The following is a 24402-nucleotide window of genomic DNA, read 5'->3' on the forward strand; positions in this document are numbered from 1 at the left end:
TGTCTTTCCCTGGAAGCCCCTTTTACAGTGACAGTGGATATTTCCACTGGGATTGTGATTCCGGATGAGCCAGGAAGATCAGGTTGGAGGAGTAGGAGAGCAAGAGCCAATGTTCCTTGAGATCATCCAATTAGAAATCTCAAGGAAGGAGGATTATCCAATCAGAAAATAACTGCAAGTCAAGTAGGAAAAGCTGCCCATTGGCCACCCAACTTGCCTGCCTTAGGTGATGCAACATGAGCTATCCTATCATTGATGAGGGATCTCATAACTCATAAGAGTTGAGGTCAAGGGTCACCTCCGACTTTGAAATGCAGAAACAAACCTGTCACATTTACCAATTATATATTCTATTTTTTAGCACAAGAACTGCAAATGAATCCCTTATTTTCTTTCCCTTAAAGCAAAAATGAACATGTTTGTGCCTTGGAATGAGTGGAGCTGCATTCCATTATGAGGGCACAAAGGGTTGGCAAATTTGGAAAGCTCGGGTGAAGGGAGTCAGGTTGATGACTGGAAGTGGCAAAGCAATTTATATCTCACTGCAAAATTATTGCAGTCAATATTTTTTGAAAGCATTTGGGTACATGTCTATAAAAGGTGATGGGATGGGGATGTGACACTAGGGAAACTTCATAACTGCAAATTATTACAGCAGATGCATTGATTGGACAAGTTCGCTCATCAGGGTATTGCCTTAACAAGATGGCCGTGTAACATGTCGGGGAGCAAACTACTAGCACAGTTAGGTTATAAACTGGGAAAAACTATAGGAGAAGGCAGCTACTCCAAGGTTAAAGAGGCCATTTCAAAAAAGTACAACAAAAATGTAGCAATCAAAGTGGTCGATAGGAAGAAAGTTCCAAAGGATTTCGCCACTAAATTCTTGCCGAGGGAGTTGGCCATTTTGAGAGGGATCAAGCATCCTCATATTGTCCATGTCTATGAGTTTATTGAGGTTCGCAATGGGAAAGTCTACATTGTAATGGAGCTGGTCTCTACAAATCTTCTACAGTTGATCCAACAAAGAACCTGTGTCTCATGCCAGGAAGCCAAGTGCTTGTTTTCTCAAGTCACCAAAGCCATCAAATACCTCCATGAACGTGACATTGTCCATCGAGATCTCAAGTGTGAGAACATCCTACTGACAGAGCAGATGCAGGTGAAGCTGGCAGATTTTGGGTTTGGGAGGAAGAGCCGAGGCTACCCAGAGCTCAGTACTACCTACTGTGGCTCTGCAGCTTACTCTCCTCCTGAGGTTCTCCTGGGTGTCCCTTACGACCCCAAAAAGTATGATATCTGGAGCATGGGAGTCATCCTATATGTGATAGTGACCGGGTATATGCCATTCAATGACTCCAGCATCAGCAAGTTACCAGAGAAACAGCTTATGGGTGTGATTTATCCAGAAGAAATTACTCTAGAGGAGAAGTGCCAGTCTTTGATAGAGAAATTGTTAACGTTCAGCCCACCGATGCGTCCAACGGCTAACCAAGTTACAAGACATGCATGGTTTAGAGAACGCAAATAAAGGAATATGCTCTAAAGAGGGTCAAACAAGAGCCTTGTTGCATTATTCCTGCAGGCACGGTTCTAAATTTTCCAAGATGGTAACTTGGTTTCAATCAAAGAAAAGTTTCTTTGAACCAGACTTTGGTTATCAACAAAGGTGAAATTGGGTACATACACAGACTTAGCATAAGAGCATAAGAAATAGGAGCAGGAGTTGACTATTTGGCTTATTGAGCCTTCTCCAACATTCAACAAAATAATTGATTTTCGACCTCAATTCACCTTCCTACTCTATCCCCATATTTTTTTAATTCACTTCAGCCTCTGTCTTGAATATACTCAATGGCTGAGTATCCAAACCTCTCTGGGACAGTGAATTCCAAACATTCGCAACTGTCTGAGTGAACTAATAGCTAGCTTCCTTTTTTTAAAATTTGTATATGGGATGTTGAGCATCACTGGCAAGGCCAGCATTTATTGTCCATCCCTAATCACCCTCGAGAGGTTGATGCTGCCTTCTTAAACTGCTGCAGTCCATGTAATGTAGGTACACCCGCAGTGCTGTTAGGGAGTTAAGGATTCTGACCCAGCGACAATTCAGGAACGGTGATAAAGTTTCAAGTATGTGACTTGGAGTCCGTGCTGCCCTGGTTTTTCTAGGATTTAGAGGTCGCAGGTTTGGAAGGAGGCATCGTAGGTGCTGTCATGAGAGAGAGTCTCATGAAAATGAGTGGGAGAGAAATATACAAGGATAGAAGGAGAATGAGAGGAAAAGGAAAAAAGACCTGCATTTATATAGCACCATTCACAACCTCATGACATACCAAAGTGCTTTACAACTTTTGAAGTGTAGTCACTGCTCTAATGTGGGAAACGCAACAGTCAATTTGCACACAGCAACTTCCTTGAAACAGCAATGGGATTTAAAAACTAGCTCATTTTATTTTAAGCGCCGTTGTTTGAGAAATAAACTTTGGCCCCAGAAACTGGGGAGAACTCACCTGTTCTTCTAAATAATGTCTTGGGATCTTTTACATCTGCCTCAGAGGTCAGACAGGGCCTTAGGTTAGCATCTCATCTGCAAAATGGTGTCTCTGACATTGCAGCAATCACTCAATACTGGCATTGGGAGTGCCAGCCTGGGTTATGTGCTCAAGCCTTTGGTGTGGGACATGAACACAGAGGGACATGAACACAGAACCTTCTAATTCAGTGGTGAGAGTGCTACCCATTGGGCCACAGCTGACACTGAATTGTTTGAATAATTTCCTTCCCATCACTTGCCACTGACTCAGTGTCAGAGGGAAAGAGTTGGACAGTGGGATTAGTTCATTAGTAAAGGGCTCTGCCTCGCCAACTCAGTTAAGAAGCCATTTTCAATTCATGAGTTTGAAAGGTCGAGAGTTGGAAGACTACTGGGGTGGGGGGGTGTGGGTGCGCTGGGGGGGTGCAGAAGGGGATCAACAGATTCCAATCCAGTCATGTGATGAGAAGCTTGCCAATTAGCTTGCAATTTAGGCAAGGATCCAAGTGGTTTACTAGTGCCTGTCACCCCTTGTCCTGAACTGAGCGTTTAGAAGATGAGGGCTGAAATTTGTAGCCTGCTTTGTAGTTTTAATTTTCTCCAAAGTAAAATTCATAGTCTTCTCAACCCATGGTCAATTTCAACCGACAGCTTAATTGCTGCTCAATTGGATGGCTAGCTGAATGAGCATGAAAGTCAATACTGCTCTTTCCAGAAGATACCAGATATGCAGATGAATTTTCATGGGTAACCTTCACTCACTCTCAAGGCTGGAGAAAAGCCAAGTTTAGGGGGCTGAGTTTCACCTCCAGGGCAACTAGACTGGGCCCAGAGTTCAGATGGATGAACGATCAAGTAGGTGGGAGGGGAAGACAATCTTTACTCTCCTTCTGTCCACAATGGATACTTCTGCGAAAACTCAACGTTGATGTCATACAGACTGGGAAAGTTGCATGTCCTGTTTGTTGGTTGATATTGAGCCGAGCAATTGGCCAGGTTACATAAATTGCGCTCAACCTTCCCCTTCGGAACAGGGACAAATCAACTCAAAGTTTCTGCACCTGATTACTGTCCAGTGATGTTTGCTGGACATCTTATAAGGATGGAATCATAGAATTGTGCAGCACAGAAACAGGTCAAGGCCAGTGATTGTGCTGGACAGCAATGTATTCAGTCCCATTATCTGCTCCATCTCCATAGCCCAATGTAGTGAAAGTGTTCCCACAGAGCTTCATGTTTTTTCCCAGGATTTTGACCTTGTGACAATGAAGGAATAATGAATGATAACCCTGCCACCTTTGGACCTTGAGCTATACCAGCAGGATGCTTTCATCCATCCCAATTGACCTGCTTTCAATTATTTCCATAGTTTGGATTGTATGAACAAACCTTTCCATTACATTGAAACTTTTAAAACAAAGCATCAACTGGGGGATAGGTGAGACAATTCAACTGGTCCTTTAGTGTACATCCTAACAGATTATAACACAGACTCATGTCAATTGCTGCACTTATTACATTACATATTCAATCATAATTTATGCTTGAGATATGGGCAGCGCTTTATTTATTGTTCATCCTCACTTACCCAGAGTGCTTTGGGAATCAACCACACTGCAGACAACTGGAGTCATATGCAGGCCAGACCAGGCAGAGGTGGCAGATTCCCTTCTCTAGCCAACATTAGTGAACCCGTTGTGTTTTGAAAACAGCTTTTGTTGCCAATATTCCCAGTGCCAACCAACAAATTGACTAGATTTATCCAATTTCATTATTACAACTTGCCCATGGTGGGATTTGAACTCCCATCCTGAGTGGCTCGTCAGCTACTGGAAACGTAACACATTAATTGATACCTTTTTGTACCAAAATGGGTTTGCCACCACTCACAGTTCCTGAGGAAGATAAAAGTGCTGGGGAATGAGGGCGGGAACGATCTTTTCTGCAGAGCCTGGAGCATCAGCGAGGTGGTGATTGGGGGAAGCACCAACAGGGGAGCAGCCAATAAAAGGGCCACTGAAACCTGGAGACCTTACAGTGAGTAACTCGGGAAACAGACCGAGGATTCCCACTGGGAAAATGAAGGGAGAAGGAAGTTTCTTGAACAGAGATATGCTAGAACATGGAAGGCTTAACCACACGTGGCTATTGTGGGAGAAAGTAAAACCTAATTTAAAAGGAAAGGGGATAAATATTTGAAAAGGAGGAATATAAAATGAGCTGGGGTGGTGGAAAGGGGACAGGAGAGTTCACCAGCACCGAAGACTGAATGGCCTCCTCCTCCTATGCTATGGTTTCTATGGAAATTCTCCTTTATCAAATCCAAACTGAGAGAATGCTTTGGAAATGTTGCTGCTGAGCTGTGGTTAGGATGGTAAGCCCTGTGGAAAATGCCCTAAACGTTCAGCCCACTGCCCTAGTTGGTGTGATCTCTTGGCTGGGTTCATGTCAGTCTGTGCTGGTGGCTTCTGAGGTGTGAAGGCCAATCTCCAATGGGGGCTCCCAGCTTAGAGTCGTCACTTTTACATGGAAGCAAAATCAAACACAGAATCCAAGGCGAGATGGAACCAATGGGATTGATTGTGGGGCCTGAAGACTACTTCGTCAGAGCAGGGAGATAGAGGTTATGATTTCAGGGTTAATGTCGAAGAGTTAAAATGATCACTGCTTGTCAAAGGTAATATTTTAAGAAAGAATTGCCTTTATGTAGCACCTGTCATAACCACTGGATGTCTCAAAGAGTTTTATAGCCAAAGAATTACAGCCAATACATTATGGAGACATGGTTACAAGGAGATCAAAGCTGAGAATTAAATCAGAGATATGTGACTTTTCAAAAGGACAAGGAGGAAGGTAAAGGTGGTGGGGTAGCTTTGTTAGTACAAGATGGAATAAGTACAATAGCAAGAAATGATCTTGGATCGGAAGATGTAGAATCCATATGGGTGGAGGTAAGAAATAGCTATACTGTAGGACAGAGAATAGATCAGGAGATAATGAGGGCATGTAAAAAAAGGCAGTTCATTAATCATGGGTGACTTTAATCTTCATATAGATTGGGAAAATCAAATTGGCAGAGTTAGCCACAAGCAAGAATACATAGAGTGTATTCGGGACAGTTTCCTGGAACAATGTGTTGTGGATCCAACCAGGAATCAGGGTATTTTGGATCTGGTAATGTGTAATGAGGCAGGTTTAATAAATGATCTCAGAGTAAAAGATCCCCTAAGAAACGGTGACCATAACATGGTAGAATTTAGCATTCAGTTTGAGAGTGAGAAACTTGGGTCAGAAACAACTGTGTTAAACTTAAATAAGGGTAATTACAAAGGAATGAGGGCAGAGTTGACTGGAGTGGACTGGGAAAGGAGTTTAGCAGAAAAAACTGTTGATGAACAATGGCAGACGTTTAAGAAAACAGTTCATGACTCACAACACAGATATATCCCAGTGAGGAAGGAGGATTCTAGGAAGGGGATAAACCAACCATGGTTAATGAAGGAAGTTAAGGATAGTATCAAATTGAAAGAAAAAACATACAATGTGGCAAAGATTAGTGGTAAGCCAGAGGCTTGGGAAAGTTTTAAAAACCAACAAAAGATGACCACAAAAATAATAAAGAGGGAGAAAATAATCTTTGAGGGTAAACTAGCAAGTAATATAAAAATGGACAATAAGAGCTTCTTTAAATATATAAAAAGGAAGAGGGAGGCCAAAGTGAACATAGGCCCCTTAGAGAATGAGGCTGGAGAAATAATAATGGGGAACCAGGAAATGGCAGAGGAGTTGAATAAATACTTTGCTTCAGTCTTCATGGTAGAAGACACTAATAGCATTCCAAAAATACCAAATAATCAAGGGGCAAAAGTGGGGGAGGAAATAAATACAATAACTATCACTGGAGAAAAAGTACTGGGGAAACTAATGGGGCTAAAGGCTGATAAGTCCCCTGGACCTGATGGGTGGCATCCTTGGATATTAAAGGAAGTAGCTACAGAGATAGTGGATGCACTGGTAGTAATCTTCCAAGAATCCTTAGATTCTGGAAAAGTCTCAGAAGTTTGAAAAACTGCCAATGTAACACCCTTATTCAAAAAGGAAGTCAAAAAAAAACTAAAGGCCAGTTAGCTTAACATGTCATTGGGAAAATGTTAGAGCCTATTATAAAGGATTTAATAGCAGAGCATTTAGAAATACATGATATGATCAAGCAGAGTCAGCATGGCCTCATGAAGGGGAAATCACGCCTGACAAATTTATTAGAATTTTTGAGGAGGTAACAAGCAGGATAGATAAAGGGGAACCAGTAGATGTAATATATTTGGATTTCAGAAAGGTATTTGATAAGATGCCACACATAAAGCTACTTAAAATAAGAGCTCATGGTGTTGAGGGATAGTATATTAGCATGGATAGAGGATTGGTTAACTCAAAGAGGACAGAGAGCTGGGATAAGGGGGGCATTTTCAGAATAGCAACCTGTAACTAGTGTAGTGCCACAGGGATCAGTGCTGGGGCCACAATTATTTACAATATGTATTAATGACTTGGATGAGGGAAGTGAATGTACGAAGTTTGCAGATGACACAAAAATAGGTGGGAAGGCAAGTGGTGAGGATGACACAGGAGTCTACAGAGGGATATAGGCAGGTTAAGTGAGTGGGCAAAAACTTGGGAGATGGAATATAATGTGGGAAAATGTGAGGTTATGCACTTTGGCAGGAAGAATAGAGGAGCTAAGTATTATTTAGATGAAGAAAGACTGCAGAAAGCTGTATCACAGAGGGATTTGGGGGTCCTCGTGCATGAATCACAAAAAGCTAGCATTTCAGCAGGTAATAGGGAAAGCAAATGGAATGTTGGCCTTTATTTCAAAGGCAATGGAGTATAAAAATGGGGAAGTCTTGCTAAAACTATACAAGGCACTAGTTAGACCACACCGAGAATACTGTGAACAGTTTTGGTCCCCTTATCTAAGGAAAGATATACTGGCATTGGAGGCAGTCCAGAGAAGGTTCACTAGGTTGATCCTAGGGATGGAGGGATTTTCTTATGACGAGAGATTGAGTAGGTTGGGCCTGTGCTCAATGGAGTTTAGAAGAATGAGAGGCGATCTTATTGAAACATATAAACTTCCTAGGGGGCTTGACAGGGTAGATGCTGAGAGGTTGTTTTCCCTTGTGGGAGAGACTAGGACCAGAGGGCATAATCTCAGAGTAAGGGGGCGCCCATTTAAAACAGAGGTGAGGAGGAATTTCTTCTCTCAGAGGGTAGTCAATCTGTGGAATTCTTAACTGCAGAGGGCTATAGCGGCTGGTTTGTTAAGTATATTCAAGGTGAGATAGACAGATTTTTAATCAGTAAGGGAATCAAGGGTTATGGGGAGGATGCAGGAAAGTGGAATTGAAGATTATCAGATCAGCCATGATCCCAGTGAATGGCGCAGCAGACTTAATGGGCTGAATGGCCTACTTCTGCTGCTATGTCTTTTGGTCTTAAGCATTGTTGAAGTGGAGTTGCTGTTGGAATGTAGGAAATATGGCAGTCAATTTGCACCCAGGAAGATCCTGTGATAATGTGATAATGACCAGATAGTCTGTTTTAGTGATGTTGATTGAGGGATAAATACTGGCCAGGACACTAGGGAGAACTCCCCTGCCCTTCTTTGAAATAGAGCACTAAGAACTTTTACATCCAACTGAGAGATGGCACCTCCGACAGAGCAGCACTCCCTTGGTACTGCACTGCAGTGTCAGCTTGATTTTTGTGCTCAAGTCTGGAGTGAGACATGAACCCAGAACCTTCTGACTAAGAGAAGAGAGTGCTACCCACCGAGGTATTGTACATTACACTTATTACTACCAGAGTATCAGTGAGTTATTGTACTCCTGTTGGTTATAAGGAGAATCTGACAACATTAGTTATGGTAATTTCAGTGAAATTACCAGAGAATCAAAATTCTTCCCGTCTCTCGACCTCCCTCTTTCTCCCTGGTGGTTTTCACTCACTCTGCTCATGTGCATCCTCCTACTTCTCAGAAATTCACAATAGCGGCTGAAGCAAAACTACAGGGGACCTGACTATTACAAAATTAAGTCCAATAACCTTTGCAGCCAACAGGTGACCAGATGTAAAGCGGTCAGACATCACGTGATTAAGATACAATGCTGTCAAATGTCATGTGATTAGATGCTACACAGTCAGATGTCACATGATCAGATGTTATATGGTCAGAACATGACTTGATCAAACCTTTGGAAATGCCTCCGGCCAAAGTTGGCAGCCCTATTGTGGAACAGAGAAGGGCCTGCTTACTTTAGCAGTGAGGTCAGTGATGAGGGGGCATAGATTTAAAATGATTGGTAGAGAGATTAGAGGGAAGATGAGGAAAATTATTTTCACCCAGAGGGTTGTGGGGGTCTGGAACACGCTGCCTGAATGTCGAGGCAGAAACCCAGAAGACATTTAAAAGATTTCTGGATATGCACCTCAAGTGCGTAACCTGCAGGGCTTCGGGCTAAATGCTGGAAAGTAGGATTAGGCTGGGTGGCTCAGTTTTCGGCTGGCACAGACAAGATGGGCCAAGTGGCCTCTTTCTGTGCCATAAATCTTCTATGATTCTAACAGAAGACAATCGGAGGACTTAAATCAAAGGTTTAACAGAGGGAGCTTTAATAATAAACTGAATCTATTATGGATGCAGGGACCAAAACCATACATCTAAACTGCCTAATTTAAGGCCAAAAATAACGACACAGTTTCTAAAAAACGATCAATGCTGATAAGTTAGAGGGGTAAAGTTCCACCTTTAAGCGAGGGCAACAGAGTATGAGAATTTAAACAAAAACAGAAAATGCTGGAAAAACTCAGCAGGTCTAACAGCGTCTGTGGAGATAAAGACATAGTTAACGTTTCGAGTCCGTATGACTCTTCTATCCTATTTTCGATCTTTTTTCCCACTACCCCACCCCCACTAGGGCCATCTGTCACTTGTTCATGTTGTTCTTTCCATAGTGCTTACCCTTCCCCTGCTATTACCACATTCTGCTTCCTGACCTTAATGCCACCATCAGCACCTCCTTTAGCCAGTACCACTACCATTAACACCCCTTTGTCCTTTTGTTCGTGACATTTTTGTCAATCTATCCTTTGCCTCTACCTATCACTGGCCTTCTATCCAGCTTCACCTGCTCCACCCCCCCCTTAAACAGTACAATTTTCATCACATTTACTTCTTTTTAGTTCTGAAGAAGAGTCATACGGACTCGAAACGTTAACTCTGTCTTTCTCTCCACAGATGCTGTTAGACCTGGTGAGTTTTTCCAGCATTCTCTGTTTTTGTTTCAGATTTCCAGCATCAGCAGTATTTTGCTTTTATCTTAGATTATGAGAACTTCACCAGCCAACGTGTGCCTGGGGCCGGGCACCAGACTATTTAGGAACACAGGGCAAGAAAGCTTTATTTTGCTGGGCACAAAGTGAAAATTCCGCTATGTTACCCTTTCTGCCAGCAAGGTCTCAGGACATGTTCACTTTCAGAAGCAGACACTAACTTGCAGACTTGGGAGACAGACAGCTATGACCACTCATACATTAAGATATATTAAGATAAGGGTAAAATAAACATTTTCCCCAATCCATTCAAATGTACATTGTAAATATACTCTGTAATGGTGAGCATAGTGAGCACTTCGTGTACTGGATTGAAAGAACTGAACTGTATTGTACTTAATGTAATGTCAAATTTGAACTGTTATGTAATCTATTTTTACAAATTTTATGAATAATATATTTTTAGGAAAAGAAATTCTCCCACTCCCTCAAACAAAGGCGAGGTGAGGAGGCCAATGTCACTATAGTGCACAAACTGTAACCCCTACCTTGTTTTTTGGATTAGCATTGCTCTGCCAATGAACAATGAATCAGGTTCACCATGTGACCACTAATAGTCAATCAGCTGTTTAGAAAATGACACATGCACAATGGTCATGTGATTACTATTGACCAATAAACTGCTTCGAAAATAGCATGAATTTCTGCTCCCTGACAACAACAAAAGCCTCAATATGGAGCCGAGCCTAAAATGCAGGCTAATGTCTTAGATTCAGGACTAAGGGAATGCTGCACTGTCAGAGGCGCCTGCTTTTGGATGAGGTCCCATCTGCCCTCTCAAGTGGATGTAAACTCACCACTCACCCTTGTGCTTGCTGACCCAAGAAGATGATCTAGTGATAAGGTAAATCGAGAACTACAAACTAAACCCGAACTGAAAAGATACGGCAATGGAGACCAAACTGGCAAAAGGAAAATTTAGCAGATACTAAAACGTTTTTCTTCACACACAGAGTTGGATTCTGGGTAGGGAATTAAAACAAATAAGCAATAGGAGGTGATGGCGTAGTGGTATTGTCGCTGGACTAGTAACCCAGAGACACAGAGGAACGGTCTGGGGACCTGGGTTCGAATCCCACCACGGCAGATGGTGGAATTTGAATTCAATAAAAATCTGGAATTAAGAGTCCATGATGACCATGAAACCATTGATTGTAAAAACCCATCTGGGTCACTAATGGACGGAAATCTGCCGTCCATACCTGGTCTGGCCTACATGTGACTCTAAACCCACAGCAATGCGGTTAACTCTTAAATGCCCCCTGAAATGGCCGAGCAAGCCACTCAGCTGTATCAAACAGCTACAAAGTCACAAAAAAGGAATGAAAGTGGATGGACCATCTGGCATCGGCCTAGGCACCGGAAACGACAACGGCAAACTCAGCTCTGTCGTCCTCCTTACTAACACCTGGGGGCTGTGAGACAAAATTGGGAGAGCTGTCTCACAGACTAGTCAAGCAACAGCCTGTCATAGTCATCCTCATGAAATCATATCTTACAGATAATGTCACAGACACCACCATCACCATCCCTGGGTATGTTCTGTCCCACTGGTAGGACAGACCCAGCAGAGGTGGTGGCACAGTGGTATACAGTGGGGAGGGAGTCACTCTGGGAGTCCTCAACATCATCTGCAGACCTCATGAATTCTCATTGGCATCAGGTCAAACATGGGCAAGGAAACCTCCTGCTGATTACCACATACCACCCTCCCTCAGCTGATGGATCAGTGCTCCTCCAGGTTGAACACCACTTGGAGGAAGCACTAAGGGTGGCAATGGAGACCAAACGGGCAAAAGGAAAATTTAGCAGATACCAGAACATTTTTCTTCACACACACAGTTGAATTCTGCGGGACTTCAATGTCCATCACCAAGAGTGGCTTGGTAGCACCACTACTGGCCGAGTCCTAAAGGACATAGCTGCTAGACTGGGTGTGTGGCAGTTGGTGAGGGAACAAAGAGGGAAAAACATATTTGACCTCATCCTCACCAACCTGCCTGCCATGGGTGCATCTGTCCATGACAGCATTGGTAGGAGTGACCACCGCACAGTCATTGTGGAGATGAAGTCCCGCCTTCACATTAAGGACATCCTCCATTGTGTTCTGCGGTACTACCACCATGCTAAATGGATAGATTTCAAACAGATCTAGAAACTCAAGACTGGGCATCCATGAGGTTCCGAAGGCCATCAGCAGCAGCAGAATTGTACTCAAAAACAATCTGTTACCTCATGGCCCAGCATGTGCCCCACTCCACCTTTACCACCAAGCCAGGGGATCAACCCTGGTTCAATGAAGAGTGCAGGGGGGCATGCCAGGAGCAGCACCAGGCATACCTAAAAATGAGGTGTCAACCTGATGAAGCTATAACACAGGACTACTTGTGTGCCTAACAGCATAAACAGTAAGTGATAGACAGGGCTAAGCTATCCCCACAGCCAACAGTTCAAATCTAAGCTGTGCAATCCTGCTCCATCCAGTTGTGAATGGTGGTAGACAATTAAACAGCTCACTGGAGGAGGAGGCTCCACAGATATCACCATCCTCAATGATGGGGGAGCCCAGCACATCACTGCAAAGGATAAGCATTTGCTACAATCTTCAGCCGGAAGTGCCGAGTGGATGATCCATCTCGGCCTCCTCCAGAGGTCCCCAGCATCACAGATGCCAGTCTTCAGCCAATTCGCTCCATGTGCTATCAAGAAACGACTGAAGGCACTGGATACTGCAAAGGCTATGGGCCCTGACAATATTCCAGCAATAGTGCTGAAGACTTGTGCTCCAGAACTTGCAGCGCCCCTAGCCAAGCTGTTCCAGTACAGCTACAACACTGGCACCTACCCAGCAATGTGGAAAATTGCCTAGGTACGTCCTCTATGCAAAAAGCAGGACAAATCCAACCCGGCCAATTACCACCCATCAGTCTACTCTCCATTATCAGTAAAGTAATGGAAGGGGTCATCAACAGTGCTATCAAGCAGCACTTGCTTAGCAATAACCTGCTCACTGACCAGGGGACCAGTTTGGATTCCACCAGGGGCACTCCGCTCCTGACCTCATTACAGCCTTAGTACAAACATGGACAAAAGAGCTGAACTCCCAAGGCGAGGTGAGAGTGACTGCCCATGACATCAAGGCCGCATTTGACCAAGTGTGGCATCAAGGAGCCCTAGTAAAACTGGAGTCAGTGGGAATTGGTTGGGGGGGGGAAACTCTCCACTGGTCGGAGTCATACCTAGCACAAAGGAAGATGGTTGTGGCTGTTGGAGGTCAGTCATCTCAGCTCCAGGACATCACTGTAGGAGTTCCTCAGGGCAGTGTCCTAGGCCCAACCTTCTTCAGCTGCTTCGTCAATTACCTCACTTCCATCATAGGGTCAGAAGTGGGGATGTTCACTGATGATTACACAATATTCAGCACCATTTGCGACTCTTCAGATACTGAAGCAGTCCATGTCCAAATGCAGCAAGACCTGGACAATATCCAGGCTTAGGCTGACAAGTGGCAAGTAACATTCGCGCCATACAAGTGTCAGGCAATGACCATCTCCAACAAGAGAGAATCTGACTATTGCGCCTTGACGTTCAATGGCATTACCATCAGTGAATCCCCCACTATCAACATCCTGTGGGTTACCATTGACCAGAAACTGAACTGGACTAGTCATATAAATACTGTGGCTACAAGAGCATGTCAGAGGCTATGAATCCTGCAACGAGTAACTCACCTGCTGACTCCCCAAAGCCTGTCCGCCATCTACAAGGCGCAAGTCAGGAGTGTGATGGAATACTCCCCAGTTGCCTGGATGAGTGCAGCTCCCATAACACTCAAGAAACCCGACACCATCCAGGTCAAAGCAGCCCACTTGATTGGCATCCCATCCACTAACATTCACTCCCTCCACAACCGACGCACAGTTGCAGCAGTGTGTACCATCTACAAGATGCATTGTGGGAATTCACCAAGGCTCCTTAGACAGCACCAACCAAACCTATGACCCATTTCCATCTAGAAGGATAGGGGCTGCAGATAGATAGGAACACCACCACCTGGAAGTTCCCCTCCAAGTCACCCACCATCCTGACTTGGAATCAAGGGCTATGGGGAAAAGGCAGGAAAGTGGAGTTGAGGGTTATCAGATCAGCCACAATCTCATTGAATGGCGGAGCAGACTTGATGGGCCAAATGGCCTACTTCTGCTCCTACATCTTATGATCTAAATATATCGTCGTTCGTTCACTGTCGCTGGGTCAAAATCCTCGAACTCCCTTCCTAACAGCACTTTGGGTGTACCTACACCACATGGGCTGCAGCAATTCAAGAAGGCAGCTCACCACCACTTTCTCAAGGGCAACTAGGGATGGGCAATAAATGCTGGCCTAGCCAGCGAAGCCCGCATCGCATGAATGAATAAAAAAAAGTCAATCTGATCTTGGCTGATCTGCATCTTAACTCCATATATAGATAGATTATCCTTAATCTTCTATACTGGAGGTCAAGTCTATGTAACCTGTCCCCGTAATTTAACCCTTTTAGCCTCGGTTCTTTATTGATGAGCTAAAAGGGTAAATTAACTTGTTTATCCACATCTATTGCATGGGCAGTGTAATACACACAGAATGTCCAGTTCTGGGGAATGGATGTGGATCCAGCCCAGGTTGAAGGGATGTACGTAGCCCTGGGAGTGTTTGATGGGGACAGTGTAGAGGGAGCTTTACTCTGTATCTAACCCCGTGCTGTACCTGCCCTGGGAGTGTTTGATGGGGACAGTGTAGAGGGAGCTTTACTCTGTATCTAACCCCATGCTGTACCTGTTCTGGGGGTGCTTGATGGGGACAGTGCAGAAGGAGCTTTACTGTGTATCTAACCCCGTGCTGCACCTGTCTTGGGGGTGTTTGATGGGGATGGTGTAGAGGGAGCTTTGCTCTATATATAACCCCGTGCTGCACCTGCCCTGGGAGGTCAAAAATCACAAGAAAAATAAAATGGCACCAACGACAATCTTCAGTGTTACTCATTCATTAAAGGCACTGTCAGCATCTCAGGCTGCGACTGTACCATTCCTCTCCTCCCAACATCTACATGCAGTTTAAACAAATTCAACCCATCATTGTGTCTTCAGTTCTGTCTACTTACCTCTCAAGATCAGTTTGCAGAGTGCAGACCAATGCAAGCCACCCTGGTCAAGTGTTGACTCCACTGCAACTAGTTTCTTAAAGGTTAAACATTGCACACAGCTGGCGCACAATCTGTGGGTCAGAGCTCTAACTAAACCGGCAGCTCACGCATTGAAAGAATGGTTTGAGTTGTTGGGAGAACATCTTAAAGTGGTTATGCTGCTGATTATTTGGGGTGAGAAAAAAATAAATTTGACAGTTGTAAGTGAGAGAGGCCGGGATTGGCACAAACACCCACTCACAAATGATCACACACTTACACAAACACAGAGGTTGGTCCCAGGATGGACCCTAAATGGGCCGTTGCCGTGTGAGTGAGGTCAGAATGGGATTTTCAGTGTTGTTAATCTGGTGATGTCACAGAGAGTCCTTTTTTTTGAGCCTCTCTTTTGTGTGTCACGACCTCTTGAAAATGAAGGTATGACCACAAATGCTCACCTTCCATCTGGCCAACAGTGTCGGATGGGATTTATCCTTGCAGGGAGGTGAGATTGATCTTGGCTCAACTGGGCTAAGGAGGTGAAAAGAAGAAAAAGATTTTGACCTGTTTTCTGGTTAGAGATGTCGCAGACGAGAACAGGATGTAGATGAGAACAGTATCAGTTCAAGACCCATAAATCTGAGCCAAAGTGCAAGTCCTGCTGCATTCAAGACAAAAAAAAGGAAGTTTTGTTTTGGAGTGGGCTCTGTTTTTTTTTTATCCTATCTGGTCCCTGCTAACCCACCTTCTCACCATATTCCTCAATCCCACCCACTCATCATGTCCCTCAAACCCAGCTACTCACCATATCCATCAATCCCAATTTCTCATCCTACCCTTCAATCCTACCTGCCCACCATATCCCTTAACCTCATCTCTTCAGAAACACGCCCGATTGTCTCAAATGCATCACTGGCCTTCGTCCACAACTTTATTACTATAGTGGTCAGCACTGAATGAATGTTAGAAGAGCTGTTTGTCTATTTTCAGGGCATCCGACTAGAGTCTCAGATCTCATAAAGCTCCCTGGGCCTTTGCAAAGCAAAGCCAAAAAAGAAAAAGAATTGATACAGTGTCTTTCATGTCTTCAGAATGTCCCAGAATGCTTCACAACAAATTAATTACCTTTCAGAGTGTCATCACTGTTGTTGTCTATGCAGGAGCCATTGTAGACACAGCAGGATCCCAGAAATAGCAAATGCAATAACTGATTAATTAGTTTGTTGGTTAAAGTTTGAATGTTAGCCCAGGATATTAGGAGCGCTGCTATATTGATCTTATTGCTACTTATATTTTATACGCGCTAATCTAATTTATGTTTTCTGGGTCTGGAGGTTTGGAAGGCCTGTTTTTGCCACCGTTGGCTCATTGCTTAAATCCGCAATCAGGACATTCAGCTCTATAATGTTATCAGTGACTGAGGATCAGTGCAAATTAATGGAAACATAGCTTTAATCTGTATAACTGGCACCCTCCAGGCTCTGCACTATTCATTCATAAAGACAATAACTTTGAGGCCCCTGGTGCATGTCTCAGGGAGCAAAATATGGCCTATTTCCACTTCCCCTCTCTACATGTAGTCAGTGTGTACGTGTCTACCCATTCCTCAGCCCCTACTTTTGAAATCAGCCAAGGGACGGCCTTGGCTGCGACACGGGTTCATTGTCTCAAAGATTAGTTAACAGGCCATCAAAAGGCGTACAAACAGCAAATAGCTAAAATAGCAATAAATCTACCCCTTGCAACAACAACTTGCAATTATACAGCACCTTTAACATGTTAAAACCTCCCAAGTTGCATTAGGAGGGTGATCAAAGAGAATTTGATAATGAGCCACAAAGCCTTCTAGGGTGGGGGAAAAAAGCTTGCTGAAATAGCTAAATTTTAAACCACATCTTAGAGAAGTGATGTGAATTAGGGAGGGAATTCCAGAGCCTAACATCTTGGCAGTTGAAGGCACAGCCACCAATGATGGGTCAATTAAAATTGGAAATGTGCAAGAAACCAGAATTGGAAGAGTGCAGAAATCTCAGATGGTTGTAGAGCTGGAAGGAGTTAGAGAATAGGGAGGGAGAAGGCCATGGAGGGATTTGAAAACAAGGATGAAAATTTTAAAATTGAGGTGCTCCTGGACTAGGGGCCAATGTAGATCATTGAGCACAGGTGGTGATGGCTGAACACTGTGGCCAGTTACTTTGTGATCAATACAAGGCCCACCAGGAGCTTTGACAATTCTGTAGCAGTGTTGCACTGTAACAGATGGAACCTTTCAGATGAAATGTTGAAAATAGGTTCTGTCTGTCCTCTTAGACGGACATAAAAGATACATACCAATATACAAAATAAGGAGCAGGAGCAGGCCATTGAGTCCCTTGAGCCTGCTTTACCATTTGACAACATCATGGCTGATGAAGAGTCATACGGACTCGAAACGTTAACTCTGTCTTCCTCTTCACAGATGCTGTCAGACCTGCTGAGTTTTTCCAGCTATTTTTGTTTTTGTTTCAGATTTCCAGCATCCGCAGTATTTTGCTTTTATCATTGCTGACCCGACTGTGGTCTCAACTCTACTTTCATGTCTACCCCCGATACCCTTTGACTTCCTTGTCAATCAAGAATCTTTCTAACTCAGCCTTAAAAATATTCAATGACCCAGCCTCCACTGCTCTCTGAGGAAGAGAATTCCACAGACTAACGGCTCTCAGAGAAAAGAAATCTCCTAATGTCAGTCTTAAATGGGAGACCTTTTATTTTTAAACTATGTGCCTGGTTCTTGTTTCCCCCACATCCTTTCAACATCCACCCTGTCAAGTCCCCTCAGGATCTTATATGTTTCAATAAGATCACCTCTCATTCTTCTAAACTCCAATGGATAAAGACCCAATTTGTTCAACCTTTCCTCATAGGATAAACCCCTTCATCCCAGGAATCAGTCAAGTAAATCTTCTCTAAACTGTTTTGAATGCAATTATATCCTTTCTTAAGGAGATCAAAGCTGTACACAGTAGTCTGGATGAGCTCTCACCAATGCCCTGTACAACTGTAGCAAACTTTTATAATCCATTCCCCTTGCAATAAATGACGATATTCCATTTGCCTTCCTAAACACTTCCTGTACCTGCATACTATGTTTTGAGATTCATGTACCAGGACACCCAGATCCCGCTGTACTGCAGAGTTCTAAGTTCTGCAGTCTCTCTCCATTTAAATAATATGCTGCTTTACCATTCTCCCCTCCAAAGTGGACAAGTTCGCATTTTCCCATGTCATACTCCATTTGCCAATATTTTGCCTATCATTTAACCTATCCATATCCAATTGCAGACTCATGTCCTCTTCACAACCTACACTCCTACCTATCTTTATGTCATCAGCAAATATAGCCAACAATACACTTGTTCCCTTCATCCAAGTCATTGATATAGATTGTAAGTAGTTGAAGCCCCAGCATTGATCCCCATGGCACTCCACTGTTTTCAGCTTGGCAACCCGAAAATAACCCACTTATCCCTACTCTCTGCTTTCTGTTATCTAACCAATCCTCTATCCATGCTAATATGTTACTCCAACCCCCTACATCATGAGCTCTTATTTTGTGTGGTAACGTTTGATGTGGCGCCTTATCAAATGCCTTTTGGAAATCCCATGGCACTATTTAGAAGAGCCCTGATGTGGCCAATATGTCAGTCAAAATCACTGAAAGATGATCCATTCACTGTCACATTGCTGTTTGTGGGAGTTTACTGTGTACAAATAGGCTGCCACATGTCCTACATTAGAACTCAAAAGTAGTACTTTGTAAGGCATTTTGGACATCCAGTTGATGTGAAATGCATTATACAAATGCAAGTCTTTCTTTCTCTCACAATGTTCATACCATTAGCCAGTTCTGATGATTTAAACACAAAGATCTTTTGTGACTTGTCATTAACTCTTGCAGTGAATAAGAACTTTTTTATCAAGCAAGTAGCTCCATTATTTAGTACAGAAAATGCTGGACGTTTACAGCAGGTCCAGGGAAGCCAAAGAAAGGCAGGCTCTTTGGATTGCAGCTACTGCTATAAAGTAGGAAACGTGGCAGCCGATTGGCATAGAGAGCTCCCACAATCCGCAATGTAAATGACCAAACAATCTGTTTGTGATGTAGATTGAGGGATAAATATTGGCCAGGACACCAAGGATATTCAAAAGGTAACACCTGACACTGCAGCAGTCCTTCAGTACTGCAGAGAAGAGTCAATCTAGATTTTTGTGATAAAAACAAAAAGCTAAAAGCTACTGCGGATGCTGGAAATCCAAAACAAAAATTTTTGTGAACTTAGAATCTTCTGACTGAGAAGTAAGTGCAGGGGCATTAATTTGACCTTACACTTTCTCTGTATTTCCAGGGATGTAATTTTATCTTTCTCTACAACTACTTTTTGATTTGCTAAATCATAATAAGAGACAAAGTGATGACCTGCATCCAGTGTATCCCACCAGTTTCAACTCACCAAACTCAGTTGGATCCAAACCTGGAACAACTCTACTGTATGTTATACGATTTTAACAGCAACAATGAGATTGTTCCTTTAATGTATTCAAACATCATTTGATGCTTCACATATAGGTGCATAGAGAACAGATGCTTGATTTGGTAAGGATTGATGAGGGGTGACCAAACACTGTCAGCAAGATAGATCTTGATGAATAATTTAAAGGTGGAGGGGATTATGAGGCTTTGAGACGGGGGTCCAAAGAGTAGGCCAAGGTTGGCTGAACCTTCATTAACCAATGATACAGCAAAGGGATTCACAGCAAGCTAGAGTCAAAGGAACAGTTATTTGAGAGGAGGTTAGAGCTGGGGAGACAGGGAAGATGGGGTGGAGTGAGATCATGGAATGATTTATTAAGAAGAGGATTTTGAATCTGATGCATTGCGGACGGGGACCCATTGTAGATCAGTAATGGACAAGTGGTAGAGCTACTTTCATTGTATAACACTGGGATACAGTACCGTCATTGTAAAATATTAAAGCATTGTACAGGTGGTACAGGTCTGTCACTCAATAACACTTGGATAAAAGACTTAGGTTTATGTATAACCTTTCACATCACATTCCAAAGCACTTTCTGAAATGGAGTTGCTGTTGTGATGTAGAAAACATGGCAGTCAACTGGCATAAGGAAAGCTTGCACAATCAGCAATATGAAAACGACCAAATAATCTGTTTGTGATATAGACTGAGGGATAAACATTGGCCAGGACACCAAGGATATCTGAAAGGCAGCACCTGGCATTGCAGCAATCCCTCAGTACTGCACTGAAATGTCAGCCTAGATTTTTGTAAACTCTCAACCTTCTGAAAAGCAGGTTACAAACTGAGCCACAGTTGGCATAGTATTTGTTGGGACAGGTCTGTCACTGCATAACACTGGGGTACAGTGCTGGTGGGGACAGGTCTGTCACTGTATAACACTGGGGTACAGTGCTGGTGGGTACAGGTCTATCACTGCATAACACTGGGGTACAGTACTGGTGGGGACAGGTCTGTCACTGTATAACATTGGGGTACAGTGCTGGTGGGGACAGGTCTGTCACTGTATAACACTGAGATATGGTACTGGTGGGGACAGGTCTGTCACTGTATAACACTGGGGTACAGTGCTGGTGGGGACAGGTCTGTCACTGTATAACACTGAGATATGGTACTGGTGAGGACAGGTCTGTCACTATAACATTGGGGTACAGTAGAGGTGGAGACAGGTCTGTCACTGTATAACACTGGGATATGGTACTGGTGGGGACAGGTCTGTCACTGTGTAACACTGGGATATGGTACTGGTGGGGACAGGTCTGTCACTGTGTAACACTGGGGTATGGTACTGGTGGGGACAGGTCTGTCACTGTGTAACACTGGGATATAGTAGTGAACAATTCTGAAATACCATTGAGTTAAGCAGCAGCAATGATGCCTAAACATCGACTTCAGCCATTGCTCGAAATGGCCTACGGCATCTGGTTTAGAATTGATGAGGTTAGTGGCCGTGGATATGTTGAGAGTCCAACAAGTGACATGTATAGCTACAGCCAATTAATCAGGCACTGATTCCTTCCTTGTTGAAAGCAAAGTCTTATGTTTAGGTAGCACTTCACACAACCTTGGGACATCGGAAAGAGATTTACAACTAAATAAATATTGTTTTGAAATGTAGTCACAGTTGCAATTGGGGGAGATGGTGTAGTAATCCAGAGGGCCAGGCTAATGGCCCTTGAGTCACTGGTTCAAATCCCACCACAGCAGCTGTGGAATTTAAATTCAGCTGATTAATTAAACAGTCTGGAATTGAAAGCTAGTCTCAGTAATAGTGCCATGAAAAATTATAGATTGTCGTGAAAACCCATCTGATTCACTAATATCCTTTAGGGAAAGAAATCTGCCATTCTTACCTAGTTTGGCCTATATATGCCTTCAGACCCATGGAAAATCTTAAACTGCCTCTTAAATGGCCTAGCAAGTCGCTCATTTGTACCAACCAAAGTCAAAAAGGAATGAAACCGGACAGACCACCTGGCATCGACCAGCAGCACTGTGGGTGTACCTGCACCAGATGGACTGCAGCAGTTCAAGGCAGTGGCTCACGACCACCACCATCTTCTCAAGGGCAATTAGACCACATTCCATAAAAGAATTAAAAAATCTGGCAGCCAATTTACACAAGGTAAATAGTAACTTGATAAGAACATGAATTTGTTTTTAGTGACGTTGGTTGGGAAAATAAACCTTGGACGAAGAACCCTCCTGTCTACTCTGCAGACTATGGTCAAAGACCCTCAATCTGGGACAAGCCAGCCCTTGCAACTAATTTCTGTTCGATTTGAGTTTTTATTTCTTGCTTGGTTGATTGGTCGTGTGTGTGAACTTTGAGACCCTGATGGGAGAGTGGACAAAAAAAGGATGAATATTTCACCAAATGCTTTTCCAGAACTATTTAATGGCCATTACAGGTTGCACATCATTCCAAGCAATTTTTCCATGTAGGATTTAAGCAGTGTTCTCAAGAGCTATAGAACACTGCTCTGTGACTACCAACAAACAAAAAGTAGGAGCAGAAGTAGGCCATTTGGCCCCTAGAGCCTACTCCACCATTCAATAAGATCATGGCTGACTTGTTTGTGTTTTGAATCCCACATTCCCATCCAACCCCGATAACCTTTGATTCCCTTGTCTAACAAGAATTTATTGACCTCAGCCTTAAAAATATTCAATGAACCCCACCTCCACCGCCTTTGGCGGCAGAGTTCCAAAGTTGCACAACCCTTGGAGAAAAAATTTCTCATCTGTCCTAAAACGGCACCCCTAATTTTAAAACAGTGCTCCTTAATTCTGGACTCACCCACAAGAGGAAACATAATTTCCATAATATAAAAGTAAAATACTGTGGATGGTGGAAATTAAACAAAAACAAAAATTGCTAGAAAAACTCAACAGGTCTGACAGCATCTGTGGAGAGGAAGACAGAGTTAATGTTTCGAGTCCGTATGACTGTTCTGATGAAGAGTCATACGTACTCGAAACGTTAACATAATTTCCATGTCCACCTTGTCAATACCGTTCAGGGTCTTATATATTTCAATCAAGTCACTCTTCTAAACACACATTTTCCAGGAGAGGTCACCAGAGAGCAATCAGAAGTGTGAATTCACAGGACCTTACATTCAGAGACCATTCAGCCAATTGCGCCTTTGCCGCTCTTTGAAAGAGCTGTCCAATTAGACCCACCTCCCCCACCCCCACCCCCAAAAAACCTTTCCTTTTCATGTACTGGCAGGTTTTTTTTTAACTACTCCCTTGCCCAGAGACATTGACTGCAATCTGTGCCATGGCTGCGATCAACGAACAGCGCATACTAAAAAAAATATCAATAGAGACAGTGTGAAGGCGTGGGAAGCTTTCAGAACACTTCTCCAAAACCAACGGTCAGGAGAAAAACAGTGCCAGGTTTTAACTTTTAAAATTAAAGCAGGCAACTGTTTTAATTAAGCCAAGAATGCAGCACACTGCATGAGGCAACCCTTCAGTACAAAGTGGAGACAATATGAGGAGACCTCTTGATCACTCTATAGCATTTATTGGGCATGAAGATGGTCTAGTTGCTAAATTTGCTGATGACACAAAAGTAGGAAAGTAAGTGTGAAGAAGGCATAAGGAGGCTGCAAAAGCATATAGTTAGGCGAGTGGGCAAAGATCTGGCAACTGGATAAAAGCAAAAAACTGCGGATGCTGGAAATTGAAAACAAAAACAAAAATACCTGGAAAAACTCTGCAGGTCTGGCAGCATCTGTGGAAGGGAGCACAGTTAAAGTTTCGAGTCCGCGTGACTTGAGAGTCATGCGGACTCGAAACATTAACTGTGCTCCCTTCCACAGATGCTGCCAGACCTGCTGAGTTTTTCCAGGTATTTTTGTTTTTGTTCTGGCAAATGGATTATGTGGGAAAATGTGAGGTTGTCCATTTTGGCAAGGCGAATAAAAAATCATATTACCTAAATGGTGGGAGATTGCAGATGAGATGTAGAGGAGTCTGGGTGTCCCAGTGCATGAGTCGCAAAAGGTTAGTATGCAGGTGCAGCAAGTAATTAGGAAAGCCAAAAGAATGTTATCGTATACTGCAAGGGGAATACACGTGTAGGGAGGTTATGCTTCATTTATAAAGGGCATTGGAGAGGCCACATTTGGAATACTGTGTACTCCTTATTTAAGATGTAAATGTGTTGGAAGCAGTTCAGAGAAAGTTTACTAGAGTAATACCAGGAACGGGCAGATTGTCTTGAGAGGAAAGGCTGGACAGATTAGGCTTGTATCCACTGTTTAGAAGAGTAAGAGATGACTTGATTGAAACATATAAAAATCCTGAGGGATCTTGACAGGGTTAATGTAGAATGCTTCCTCTTGTGGGAGCCTAGAACTAGGGTCACCGTTTAAAAATAAGGGGCTGCACATTTAAGTCAGAGATGAGGAAAAATATTTTCTGAGGGTTGAGAGATTGGGAATTCTCTTCTTCAAAAGGTGGTTGAGGCAGAGCCTTTGAATATCTTTAAGGCAGGCGTAGATAGATTCTTGATAAGCAAGGGATGAAAGGTTATTGGGTGTAGGCAGGAAAGTGGAGTCGAGATTAAAATGAGATCAGCTATGATCTTATTAAATGGCAGAGCAGGCTCGACGGGCTGAGTGGCCTACTCCTAATTTGTATGTAAAGAAAAGCCTCTCTCTGTACAGTACGTCTGAATCTTCAAATATTCAAAGCTGCCCACTGTTCTTGCTGATTGACAT

At 43.3% G+C, this 24402-nt stretch overlaps 1 protein-coding gene across 1 annotated transcript; it reads left to right on the forward strand.

Annotated features, from left to right (window-relative positions):
• The first annotated feature begins 718 nt into the window (after positions 1-718).
• On the forward strand, positions 719-1531 carry tssk6 (testis-specific serine kinase 6). Its single transcript, XM_078556120.1, has one exon. It carries the CDS (start codon positions 719-721, stop codon positions 1529-1531), a length of 813 nt encoding a protein of 270 aa, XP_078412246.1.
• The last annotated feature ends 22871 nt before the right edge of the window (positions 1532-24402 follow it).

Source organism: Cetorhinus maximus, chromosome 13 (genome assembly GCF_964194155.1).
Source record: "Cetorhinus maximus chromosome 13, sCetMax3.hap1.1, whole genome shotgun sequence".
In the NCBI taxonomy this organism is placed as follows: domain Eukaryota; kingdom Metazoa; phylum Chordata; class Chondrichthyes; order Lamniformes; family Cetorhinidae; genus Cetorhinus; species Cetorhinus maximus.

What these genes read in the sequence shown, in the direction of transcription:
- tssk6 (XM_078556120.1), top strand. Translation starts at nt 719, where the DNA reads ATGTCGGGGAGCAAACTACTAGCACAGTTAGGTTATAAACTGGGAAAA.